Below are 12,254 nucleotides of genomic sequence, written 5' to 3'. Positions count from 1 at the left end.
AATATCTCTAGATGTGTCTGATAAAAATTACTGTGTCCAGATGTTTATACGAATTATTCTATATGGTATAGCAACCAAAATATGGGGCGGTATACAACACATCTAACACAAGTAATGGTGGATCTAGATTGTCAATTTCAAGCAAATATAATAAAAATTGTGGTGTCTAGATATCGGTAGGTCTATTCGGTTTGGTATAGCCAAACTACACGCAAAAAATAATTCTTTCCTCCCAAACGAAATTTTCGACAAACAAAGTTCGTTTCTCATTTGCTTTTCGCTGTAAGGAAGTGTATTTGGAAGAAAAGTATATACTTTTTGTGATAAACGTTTATTCTTTTCCAGGATGTAAAAACAATTTCATAAAGACTAACTCAAAAAAAAACATTGTTTTCTTGCTAATTGCATTTTCCCTCACATCTTTCTCACATCCACGAGGTTTTTAGTTCTTAACACCTTTTCCTGTAATACCAACAATGTAGAAGAAATTAGACGATTTTATAAATTTTTAAAATTTTTTTACCTTTCGCCTGGACGAAGAATCGAACCGCGGACCACGCACTTTGTAAGCCAACACACTGAGCTATGTACCTCTTATGGTCATCAATAGATAATTATCCATATAAGTTATATTTATATAGCATAGCTTCCGGCGCCCACGAACCGAGTAAACAAAGTTTATTTAACAGAAACAAACATTTAGTTTGGCACCGTGGAGCAGTGGTTGCTACGTCCGACTTGCATGCCAAGGGTCGTGGGTTCGATCCCTGCTTCACCACAGTTTTTTTTGTTTGTTTTTTTTTTTTTTTACATATATTCCAGATATGTTCGGAAGATTCCGAAAAAATCTTCCGAACATATCTGGTATGAACCGAATTACACAATATTCAGCACACCTTTTTGTGGACCTAAAATGCATCTAGATTTCCGCAATCCTATGATGGTGGGTGTTTTCTAAAATTAAAATTCTAATTGAATTTCAAATATTTTTATTTTATATTTTTCACTTTACCTGATCAACAATGGGGAGATATATTTGCCAAATTGATTAGGACAAGATTGCAAGACGCTTAGATGTACGAACGTTTTGGAATTTCAATATTCCTCATCAACATGATCTACAGCAGCGAAGCAAAAGCTAATTATCAGAATAAATTGGTGGGATTCACCATATTCTTTGTGAATCAACTCGAATGCCTTGGAAAAGCTTTTATTTTGGTTTTATTTTGCTTCCTCTTATTCTCTTCTTCCTCTTGCTTCTTTCTTGCATTAATTCGATGGTTGATATTATCATTTCCGAAGTTGAAGCAATTTCAATAAAAACAATAATTATAATTATTAATTATATTTGGTATGCAACATTCTCTATTGGAATTATAAGAATTAATTTTTGCTGTAAAAGTAAAATAAGAATACGTTTTTAGAAACATCAAATGTGGAGTTATCCTATCCCTACAATCTATTTTATTTGTCCTGTTTTCAAAGTGCGGAGTGAGCTAACGCGTTGATAGCATTCTCATGTCCAAAAATTAATACTATCGCCCTACATCGTGTATTTATTTTGTAACATTGCCCCTCATGGTAGCCGTTTTCGAGTACCCATAACGTCTAAAACTTAGTTTGCAACCATTTTGAAATTTTGTAAACTGATTTTCCTTCTGTTACGTATGTAATGAAACTATCGATGCGGTAACACTTATGTTTCGATAACATGTTTACATGACATTTACTCTTTTGTAATTCTTCACCATGTATTCATTCCTTTTCTAACCGCTCAATAAAATTGATCTTCTGAAAAGCACGTGTAATATTTTTATATTCATTGAATAAAGATACTCCCAAAGAAATTTGTTTGTAGGGACAGCAGAAAAGTCTGCTAAAACAGCAGAAAGTCTGCTGAAAAAGGGACAGCAGTCACTGTTTGCTGAAATAGCAAACAGCAAGCACGATTACACTAAAACATGTTTTATTTTGGCTAAAACAAATAAAAAATTCAATTTAGGAGCTATCCTAACATATTTAAAACAATATTTTATGAATATCTATAGTATTTGACCAAAAATCTGAATATTTATCGGATTGAGGCTAACAGCAAACAAAATGTTTGCTGATCGTATTTAGGAGCTTGTAAGTATATTACTGTGCAAAAATGTACCAAAAACTACTTTTGGTTCTTAAATATGCTTTGAGGAAACATTTATAACCTAAACATTTTATAAATTGTTATTCATTAGACCCTGAAGTACAAAAATATAACAGCAAACATCGACTGCTGTTTTTAGCAGACTTTTTTCTATGAGTGTACATATTTAAAACCTTCCAAAAACAAAAATCAAATAAACGACATGGTCGTCGTAGCCGTTTACAATAATGTATTACACGATAGTGTAATGCTCTTGCATCAAACAGTGTGGTTAAGTACTTATCGGACCACCCCCGTACAAAAAATATAACTATATTTGTAACCTAGTTATTTGAAGATAAAAGGGGATACAAAACAAAATTAATTTATGCATATATAATTGATTTGTTTTATTTTCAATACAAGCACTTGCATTCCTTGATTTACCACATTCTAAATACCAAAGACCGTAGAAATAGGTCTTTGGCTTTGCTTACATACATACATTGTTGTCTATTTACTAATTTGGTTAGAAAGGCTAGACATGGCTAGCCTTTGACGTATACCCCATAGCAACCACAAAATTTCACTTTTCTTTAGGGATTCTTAACTCGTTCTATTGTCTATTCTTTTTGTTTATATATCCAAAACAAAATATCCAAAATCCCATAGTGAATATTCTCTCTCTTTGTGTGGTTGTCACTATCAACAGAAAGAAATAAAAAAATATTGTATTTGGTTTTCGTTTTGTTTATATACATATCCAAATGCAAATGTATAATGAAATATACTTACATACATATTTGCGACGTACATCATTCACATCCTATGTTGTAAATATATTGTAATTAATGCGCTATATAGCAAATTCGATTTTTTCTTTCACTTTGTTTTATTGTTGTGGCGGTTCTTGTGAATTTCATCTGTTTTACCGCTTAGTGTATACTACACTCTTGCACCATTGAATTCTTTTTAGATAAACTCGGAAGTGGTGCGTCATTTCTGATTTGGATTTTTTGTCTGTAAACAAAAAAAAAAATGGAATTATTTTTGTGAGTTATTTATATTATTATTATTATTTTTCTTGGCTCACACGTGTAGAAATCGAAGCCCCCAGTAATTAAAGTGATCAATAATTTAATTAGCTACAAAATCTATTTACATTTCAAGTGTTTCCCCATCAATATATATTTGTTTTTTAAATTGTTGAACTTTTAATAAAAATATTTTTCGAAATATTGAATACAATTCGTTCCACCGTCTTAGTAATTTTAAATTGGCATTAACAGTCGGATTATGTTGATTTATCTCATTCGAAATTATGGGTTCAATAACCGCAAAGTATAAAAATATATGGCAGCCTTATCTAAAGCTCTATGAACCATGGTTGATAAATTGACCTATAAATGCATATGTTAAATTGGATTGCGGTTTTCTCCTTATCTTCTAGTCCTTGTAATTAGATGTACAATAATCATATCTAGTTAATTGACACTACTTTCCATACACAAATCCTATGAAAGTGGTGTATAACAGGTTGGCTGATAAGTCCCCGGTTTGACACATAGATGGCGCCGCTAGTATTAAATGCATATTATTTTTATATAGTACCAACCTTCAAATGATTCGTGTCAAAATTTGACGTCTGTAAGTCAATTAGTTTGTGAGATAGAGCGTCTTTTGTGAAGCAACTTTTGTTATTGTGAGAAAAATGGAAAAAAAGGAATTTCGTGTTTTGATAATTTTCTGAAGGAAAAAAATACGGTGGAAGCAAAAACTTGGTTTTATAATGAGTTTCCAACTCTGCCCCAGGGAAATCAACAATAATTGATTGGTATGCAAAATTCAAGCGTGGTGAAATGAGCACGGAGGACGATGGACGCCCGATGATGTTACCGAGAACACATCAAAAAAATCCATAAAATGATTTTGAATGACCGTAAAATGAAGTTGATCGAGATAGCAGAGGCCTTAAAGATATCAAAGGAACGTGTTGGTCATATCATTCATCAAAATTTGGATATGCGGAAGCTCTGTACAAAATGGGTGCCGCGCGAGCTCACATTTGACCAAAAACAACAACGTGTTGATGATTCTGAGCGGTGTTTGCAGCTGTTAACTCGTAATACACACGAGTTTTTCCGTCGATATGTGACAATGGATGAAACATGGCTCCATCACTACACTCCTGAGTCCAATCGACAGTCGGCTGAGTGGACAGCGACCGGTGAACCGTCTCCGAAGCGTGGAAAGACTCAAAAGTCCGCTGGCAAAGTAACGGCCTCTGTTTTTTGGGATGCGCATGGAATAATTTGTATCGATTATCTTGAGAAGGGAAAAACCATCAACAGTGACGTTATTGGAGCGTTTGAAGGTCGAAATCGTGGCAAAACGGCCCCATATGAAGAAGAGAAAAGTGTTGTTCCACTAAGACAACGCACTGTGCCACAAGTCATTGAGAACGATGGCAAAAATTCATGAATTGGGCTTCGAATTGCTTCCCCACCCACCGTATTCTCCAGATCTGGCCCCCAGCGACTTTTTCTTGTTCTCAGGATTCTCGCAGGGAAAAAATTTGGCTGCAATGAAGAGGTGATCGCCGAAACTGAGGCCTATTTTGAGGCAAAACCGAAGGAGTACTACCAAAATGGTATCAAAAAATTGGAAGGTCGTTATAGTCGGTGTATCGATCTTGAAAGGAACTATGTTGAATAATAAAAAGGAGGTCCCTTGTCATTGAGCTTAACATGGAATCGGGCAGCACTCAGTGATAAGAGAGAAGTTCACCACTGTGGTATCACAATGGACTGAATAGTCTAAGTGAGCCTGATACATCGGGCTGCCACATAACCTAACCTAACCTAATAAAAACGAATTTTGACAAAAAAATATGTTTTTCTTTGTTAGACCGGGGACTTATTGGCCAACCTGTTACATTGTAGAAAATTAACTTTAAATATATATTCATTATTTGGAAAAGTTTGGCACATCCAATGAAACTTCATGAACGAATTTATATTATATAAGGTTCATTTAAAATTATTTATGTTTTTAACTTGAATTAAAATATTCTATCTATTTACATATCTTTTTTAGATTTGCTAAAATGGCCAAATACTCAGGAAAAAAATGTCGCCTGTTATCAATGATGATGCTGACAGGCTTCTTCTTCTTTGTGGAAATTATCGTCGGCTATGTAACAAATTCAATGGCATTGGTAGCCGACAGTTTTCATATGTTGGGTGATATAGCCGCCTTAGTAATATCGTTTTTATCAATTAAGGTAAGTTGAAAAATAAAAAAAAAAAATAAAAAATCGTTGAATAGCTATTTGCATTGGGTATGTCAAAAAATCAGACTATATATTTATATGCTCAAAGTAAAAAAGTAAAATCGAGGAATTATATTCCAGAATAATTCCAGATTTCACAATTTAGGAAAAAGGGAAATAAATTTAATCGGACGATGCATCTAAATGAGGACTATATCTATATATCCTAGATTTCACAATACAGGGAAATGTAAAAATGGCTATATATTGTCAAGAAGTAGAATTGTGGTATCAGTCTTTATGTGGCTTTATCAAAACTCCATAATTGAAAGATGTCATAAAAAACGGCCATTTCTACCCGAATTAACGGAATTTATTTATTTACAAATTATTATTTAGATGTATTGATTGAGTCTCGTAAATGGCCAATTGATACCATTTAGTATGTTAGAAAGTTCTTTGAGATATGTATTTGCAATTATCAAAGCCCTTTGAAGCAATACTATCTACAAATGCTTATAGAACAATGTTTTAAGTTTTCTAGTTTTTATTACTCAGTGATATATTAATTGCATATTTATTTATTTATTTATTTATTTATTTATTTATTTAATCAACCAACGCCCTTCTGGACAACATGTTGATAGAAATTCAATCAATAGAGCTCTAGTATTCCAAATAAAAACTTAACCTTATAATTAAAACGAAACTAAAAAAAAAAACTTCAAATTAAAATCCTAACGCACAACCCTTTATACATAGCAAACAAGAAATTAAAACGCATTGAGTTTGAAATTGTCAGTGAGATGATAAATATTTGCATTATAGAGTAGATAAATAATTTAACAAATTCTTTTTAAATGTAAAAGGAGTAATAGAGAAATTTTTAAGGTGGTGAGGTAGCGAGTTCCATAACCTGGCTACACGTACAGAAAACGATCTCTCAAAGACAAGATGGTGAAAATGATCCAACAGCACCTGTGTATTTCTAGTCGTATTCAAAAACGTTATTGACTCCATCAAATACAGTGGTGAACCAAATTTCACCACACAGAAGAAAAAATACAAGCATCTCAAGTTTAAAAAGTTGTCAAATGAACAACCCAAAAACTGAAAAGAGTAGAAGTCGTAGTTATCACGCGCATGTGAGCCATAAACGTATCTTAAAATACCATGAAAACAAGAATGTAATTTACGTAAGTTCGATGCATTAGTACCTGAATAAACCTCCAGTCCATACACAATATTCGGCATGAGTAGGGCCTGAGCTAGTCTGTGTCGTACATCAATCGGTAGAATTACATCAATACTATATAATTTCCTTAGAGTCAGATTCACTTTTGAGCAGACAGAGGAAATATGACCCGTGAAACTCAGTCCGGAATCAATCTCAAATCCTAAACAGGAAACGGAAGTAGAACAAGGTACAACAGAATTCTGTACCGTAATACTTGCAGAGTGATCGCGCGCCCCATGCAACAAAACACAATTAGTTTTCCGCACATTTAAGCAGATATTATTCTCGTAACACCACACAGAAATACGCCCAATATCGTCGTCAAGTTCCCGAATGCAATTACCCAAAGAATAATTCGAAGAATTATATAATTGGATGTCATCCGCATAGATCCCAAGCTCAGAGAAATATTTCTATACATAGTCTTAAATTTAAAGATAATCTAATCAATTTTTAATGTTTTATGATAGTCTGTAAGAGATAGGCTGGATAAATACTATTAGAAATAAAATACATTTAACATTTAATAGATATATACATTAACACACATATATTAGTAGAGTAATTTGAATTCTGTTATAGCTGTTCAAACTGTGCTTCTGGATATTTTTATTAATATAAGTTCAAATTTTGGGCTATGTAAGCCTTGAAGCCTTACATGTATAACTAGTTACAAGAGTAACTAGTTAAATATGCCCTTAAGTTACGATAATTGTAATAGCAAATCGCAAGATTTTTATATTTTTATAACCAGTGAGATATCGATTAGGATGACTTGTATCCACTTTTTAGTTAAATTCCCCACAGTAGGGATTATTAGAACAATGTTCTAGTTATTATTTTAATGTACACAATTCTTCTTTCAGATGTCACCAAAAAAATGGTCTAAAAATACGTTTGGATGGGCTAGAGCCGAAGTTCTTGGAGCGTTAGTAAATGCAGTATTTTTAGTGGCATTATGCTTCAGCATTACTATAGAAGCTTGTAAAAGGTCTGTTCTACTCAAATCTAATTAAAATATTCCAAATCTAACTGAATTTGTTTTGTTTTACAACAGATTTATAGAAGAAGAAACAATACATGAACCGAAATTGTTAGTAATTGTTGGCGCACTAGGTTTACTTGTTAATGTTATAGGACTATGTCTACTTTATGGTAAGTTTTATACGAATTTAGATACACATTAAAATGCAAATATATATTTATACATCATATATTGTTTTGCATTAGAACATGGTGGACACCATGGCCATTCACATGGTGGTGGTTTAAGACGTAATCACAGTCGACTTACGGAACTAGCTAATGTTGATGATGGTGAAACCAATGAAGACTTTGCCTATGAAAAACGGGTATTATTCAAAAAAATTATTTAACTCGTTTTTATCCGAAGCTCCGTTCGATATTTATGTACGCTAACTTTCTCTCTATCCTATATGTAACAGAAAGAGAAGGAGAAACAAGCTAAAAAATCCAGTCATGGCCACAGTCATGATCCTGGTGCAATGAATATGCGCGGTGCATTCTTACACGTATTGAGTGATGCTTTGGGTAGCATAATTGTTGTCATAAGTGCTTTGGTAGGTTATTTTTATATATTTTTTTCATGAAGACATGATGATGAATCCTATATTATTTTTAGGTCGTTTGGAAAACTGACTGGAGATATCGTTATTATATGGATCCAGCTCTTTCCATTGTTTTAGTGTGCTTGATATTGCATTCAGTGTGGCCGTTATTGCGCGAATCTGCTTTAATTTTGCTGCAGACAGTACCAACTCATATTCAGGTAAGATTGTTATAGTTGGTTGAATTTGGACTATAAAACATTCAATTTTCGTCACCTAAAACATACGATAAGTAATTATGCTATAAAATGGACAAGCATTCTGGAAAATGTTATTGCCTTTATTGCGTAGATGGCTTTTTCGTTCCACTGATACGGGTGTTCAACGGGTGACTTTTTGTAAAAGAAGACTCACGGGCTCACAACACGAATATACGGTAGTTGGAGTAGTGTTTCGGTGACTAGGCAGTAGGTGTGGGAGCCACCATGGTACAATGGTTGCATACACACGGTGCCCGCCTTGCATACACAAGGTTGTCGATTCCTGCTTCGACCGAACACCAAGAAGTTGGATTATCCCCCCTCAGTAATGCTAGTGACATTTCTGAGTGTTTCAAAGCTTATCTAAGTGGTTTCACTTAAGGATGACTTTCCAGGGTTAACATGGAATCGGGCAGCACTCAGTGATAAGAGAGAAGTTCACCACTGTGGTATCAAAATGGACTGAATAGTCTAAGTGAGCCTGATGAATGACATTAACGATCCACCGTTTTCTCATCCACCTATTAGTATTTAACCATCATCACAAATGATGTTACTGGTGGTTTTGTCATCACCCTACCAAAAAAACAGACAAGTGATGAACGAAATTAAGAGTTAACTACTCTCTTTTGAAAGAGTTCTCCTTTATTTTATTCTTATATTATGTAGTTTATTTACATTTATCATTAACTTTGTGAACTTCTTTCAAGGTTGACGCCATACAAAAACGATTATTGGAAAAAGTTGATGGTGTTCTCGCAGTCCACGAATTTCATGTTTGGCAATTGGCCGGTGACCGCATTATAGCCTCTGCTCACATTAGGTATATTCATAATATTATAAAATTTAGAATGCAATAAGACATATATTTCAATCCATATAGGTGCCACAATCTTTCCGAGTATATGAAAATTGCCGAAAAGGTAAAAGAGTTCTTTCACAATGAGGGCATACATTCAACAACCATACAGCCGGAATTTGTTGAAATGGATGGAGGCGGATGTATAATGTCGGACGGTACATCTAGTCTTAATATGAGTGGATCTGATTGTTGTGCTTTGGACTGCCCACCATCGACAGACAATGGTTGCGCCAAAGCAACTTGCTGCCAAACTAATAACAAATTGGTAAATATATGAAATATTTTAATTTGGCAATATCTGGAACTATGGGTAATTTCTTTTAGAATCAACTGCCTTCACCCACTGGCTCACCCTATATGTGCCGTCAACGGAATTCTACGCGCAATGGAAATGATGTGGAATCCGGATCTCTATTGGAACCCATAGCAAATAGTGGTGGTGTAGGTAGCACCAATAATGCTGCAATGGCGAATAGTAGTGGTGTTCCTACAAATCTATCAAATGGAGATGTAGTTTGACAGAATTCATTACACCCACAACAGACTGTTAAGAATGTATATCAGCAACAGAATATGTTGTCACATAATCATCTGAACATAAATAATCAAAAACTTCACCAAACCACGACGATTGCTACGACCACCACCACGACACCGGCGATGTCGTTGTCCTTAACTTCATCACCACCTGAACTTGCAACAACCACCACCGTAACAGCTCAAAGACGTCGTGATTTGAAGCTTAGGGCTGAAAAACAGAATCATGATCAAATCGAGCTTAACAAAGCATCTCTAAAGCATGGAGATGAAGTGGCTTTGTAAATTATCACAATCCTGCTGCACTACATACACATACGTACATCCAAACATCTTATCTTGTCATCACTCTTCCCCATATAGTTTGTAAAATAAAAACAGATATGACCAATAAGATTTATTATTATAATTTTGTATTACCAAAAAAACTATATACATATTGTAAATTCATACAAAAAAAATCAATTTTGAGTAGTATAAAATTTTACGATAAAAAATTGATTAAAAAACAATTTGTTGACTCTAGTTATAGTTAAAACAATTAAAATTCTTTAAGTCATAACCAAACTTGTTTTTTAATAAGAAAACAAATACAAATGTAATAGGTTAAATTATATACCTTGTTTTCTTTTCTAGTTTAATTTTACAGTAACAAATAAACACAAAATTATTATCGACTTTATTACGTGTGTTTGCACACTACATACATTTTTCTTAACAAAGTGCTGTGTATTTTAAAAAATATTTTGAATGGTCTTTCCGCATATGACGTGATTTGCATATGCCGCAAGACAACACAAACAAAATGAACTTATTTATACATAAATATATCTAAATATATTCGAAATATTAATAAGATTTCTTTTCCTCTTCATTAAATTGTGGTATCTGTTTTTTGTTTTTGTTTCCGTTCCCATTTTTTTTCTCTCCAATATTTTGAAGACTCACCGTTTTTGTTTTCCTCTATTTTTCCAATTTCGTTGTTTATTTCTAAATATATCTTTATATACGAAAATTTAACTATTTTTTATGTTGTAAAACAAAAAGACGCTTTTTGTAGAAAATAATAAATGAATTAAAAAACATGGTTTGGATTTTTTTTAATTGTGTATCAATAGGAGAAATTCATATATACTTTTTTATTTTTAATTTGTATTAAATTGGAGTTATTAAAAATAAATCCCAATTTAAAATGTATCTTCTAAACAGTTTAAGAAAAATGTCATATCTACCCTGGGAAGAAATGAAGTAAAGATGATCGCCAAAATATTGTATTGAATGATACCATCAAATGTATACACCACATTTGATAGTTAGGGCTAATTAAAAATTGAATATATTAAATTCTAGTAATTGTTATTATGTGCAGACAGGAACATTTGCGATTAGCCATTCGACTAATTTTTTGATGTAACACTAATTATGATTCGTAATCATTGTTATCTAATTTACCTGACCCAATTCGAGTCGGGTCTTTTATCAAATATGGTATACATTCAATTTTGTTTTTGATATAGCTAGTTCTTGAGCTTGTAGGGGCTCAATTATTATCAAATCCGCCTAAACGAATCATTACAATGTTTTTGTTATGGCCCCCATATAAACCAGTGTGTAATAAAATCCGCCTTAGACAATGAATTTTAGTTTTGTTTAATATTTTATGGGACAAACAACCTTCGTTATAGGTATACTTGCCCATTTTGGTGATCGTGTGTAAATTTTTTAAGATAAACAGGGGTTTCTAAAAGTTAAAACCGAGTAAAAACTGCAACATCTGACGTGTAAACAAAAAATAGGTAAATAGAAAAATGAGGCTCTAAGTGGAAGATTCCTTTACAGTAAAAACATACGATCACAAAGGTAATTAATTTGGGCGAAAAAACATCCTCCATTGATATCAACAACAACAAAGATTGTTCTAAAATTGCAATATTTTGAACAAAAACAACATCGCATGGGCGTCGCTCAGAAGCTCTTGAACATTGTTAATGACGATCCAGACTCAGGCTCAAAGGCCTGGTCTTGGCCTACGCTGATTTTCCTTCCAAAATGGAAGACACCGATGGAAGGAATGCCTTTTTCTACGATTGAGCATATAAAAAATTGTAACAGTACCAAAAAGTGCGTTTCAGAAGTGATTTGAGGTAGCACTAATCATTTTATCTGAAAGAAATTCCTTTGAAGGGGACATGATAGTTATTGATGAATAAACACTCATTGAAAAAAATTAAAGTAACGTTATTTTTAATCAGAATTTGTAAAAGGATTCATTTGAAGTGAAAATGATATGTATGTATGTAAAGGGTGATTTGTTAAGAGCTTGATAACTTTTTTTAAAAAAAAAACGCATAAAATTTGCAAAATCTCATCGGTTCTTTATTTGAAACGTTAGATTGG

General features: G+C 33.1%; 1 protein-coding gene and 2 long non-coding RNA genes across 5 annotated transcripts in view; 1 reads left to right on the top strand and 2 right to left on the bottom strand.

Moving 5' to 3' along the window:
• Window positions 1–10,942, top strand: part of ZnT63C (solute carrier family 30 member 1) — a 35,723-nt gene extending 24,781 nt beyond the window's left edge. For 2 of the 3 annotated variants that reach the window (XM_075304700.1, XM_075304701.1), the window contains 9 exons: window positions 5,219–5,405; window positions 7,497–7,621; window positions 7,688–7,785; window positions 7,861–7,982; window positions 8,076–8,210; window positions 8,273–8,419; window positions 9,169–9,281; window positions 9,342–9,585; window positions 9,645–10,942. In XM_075304700.1, the coding sequence (XP_075160815.1) occupies window positions 5,229–5,405; window positions 7,497–7,621; window positions 7,688–7,785; window positions 7,861–7,982; window positions 8,076–8,210; window positions 8,273–8,419; window positions 9,169–9,281; window positions 9,342–9,585; window positions 9,645–9,839 (1,356 nt within the window). In that variant the 5' untranslated portion in view covers window positions 5,219–5,228 and the 3' untranslated portion in view covers window positions 9,840–10,942. Of the gene's footprint in view, window positions 1–3,042; window positions 3,175–5,218; window positions 5,406–7,496; window positions 7,622–7,687; window positions 7,786–7,860; window positions 7,983–8,075; window positions 8,211–8,272; window positions 8,420–9,168; window positions 9,282–9,341; window positions 9,586–9,644 lie in introns of those variants that run through there. The other variant, XM_075304699.1, reaches the window with a different exon arrangement.
• Window positions 865–1,433, bottom strand: LOC142233700 (uncharacterized). The gene is made up of 2 exons (XR_012721473.1): window positions 1,013–1,433; window positions 865–954 (listed from the first exon to the last, which is right to left on the bottom strand). It is a non-coding gene; the product is annotated as an uncharacterized LOC142233700 (long non-coding RNA).
• On the bottom strand, window positions 2,508–3,438 carry LOC142233699 (uncharacterized). Its single transcript, XR_012721472.1, has 3 exons — window positions 3,216–3,438; window positions 2,918–3,142; window positions 2,508–2,824 (listed from the first exon to the last, which is right to left on the bottom strand). It is a non-coding gene; the product is annotated as an uncharacterized LOC142233699 (long non-coding RNA).
• Window positions 10,943–12,254: the final 1,312 nt, after the last annotated feature.

Source organism: Haematobia irritans, chromosome 4, assembly GCF_050003625.1.
Source record: "Haematobia irritans isolate KBUSLIRL chromosome 4, ASM5000362v1, whole genome shotgun sequence".
Lineage (NCBI taxonomy): Eukaryota > Metazoa > Arthropoda > Insecta > Diptera > Muscidae > Haematobia > Haematobia irritans.
The sequence above is the reverse complement of the archived record's forward strand: the minus strand, read 5'-3'. Positions and strand labels throughout refer to the sequence as shown.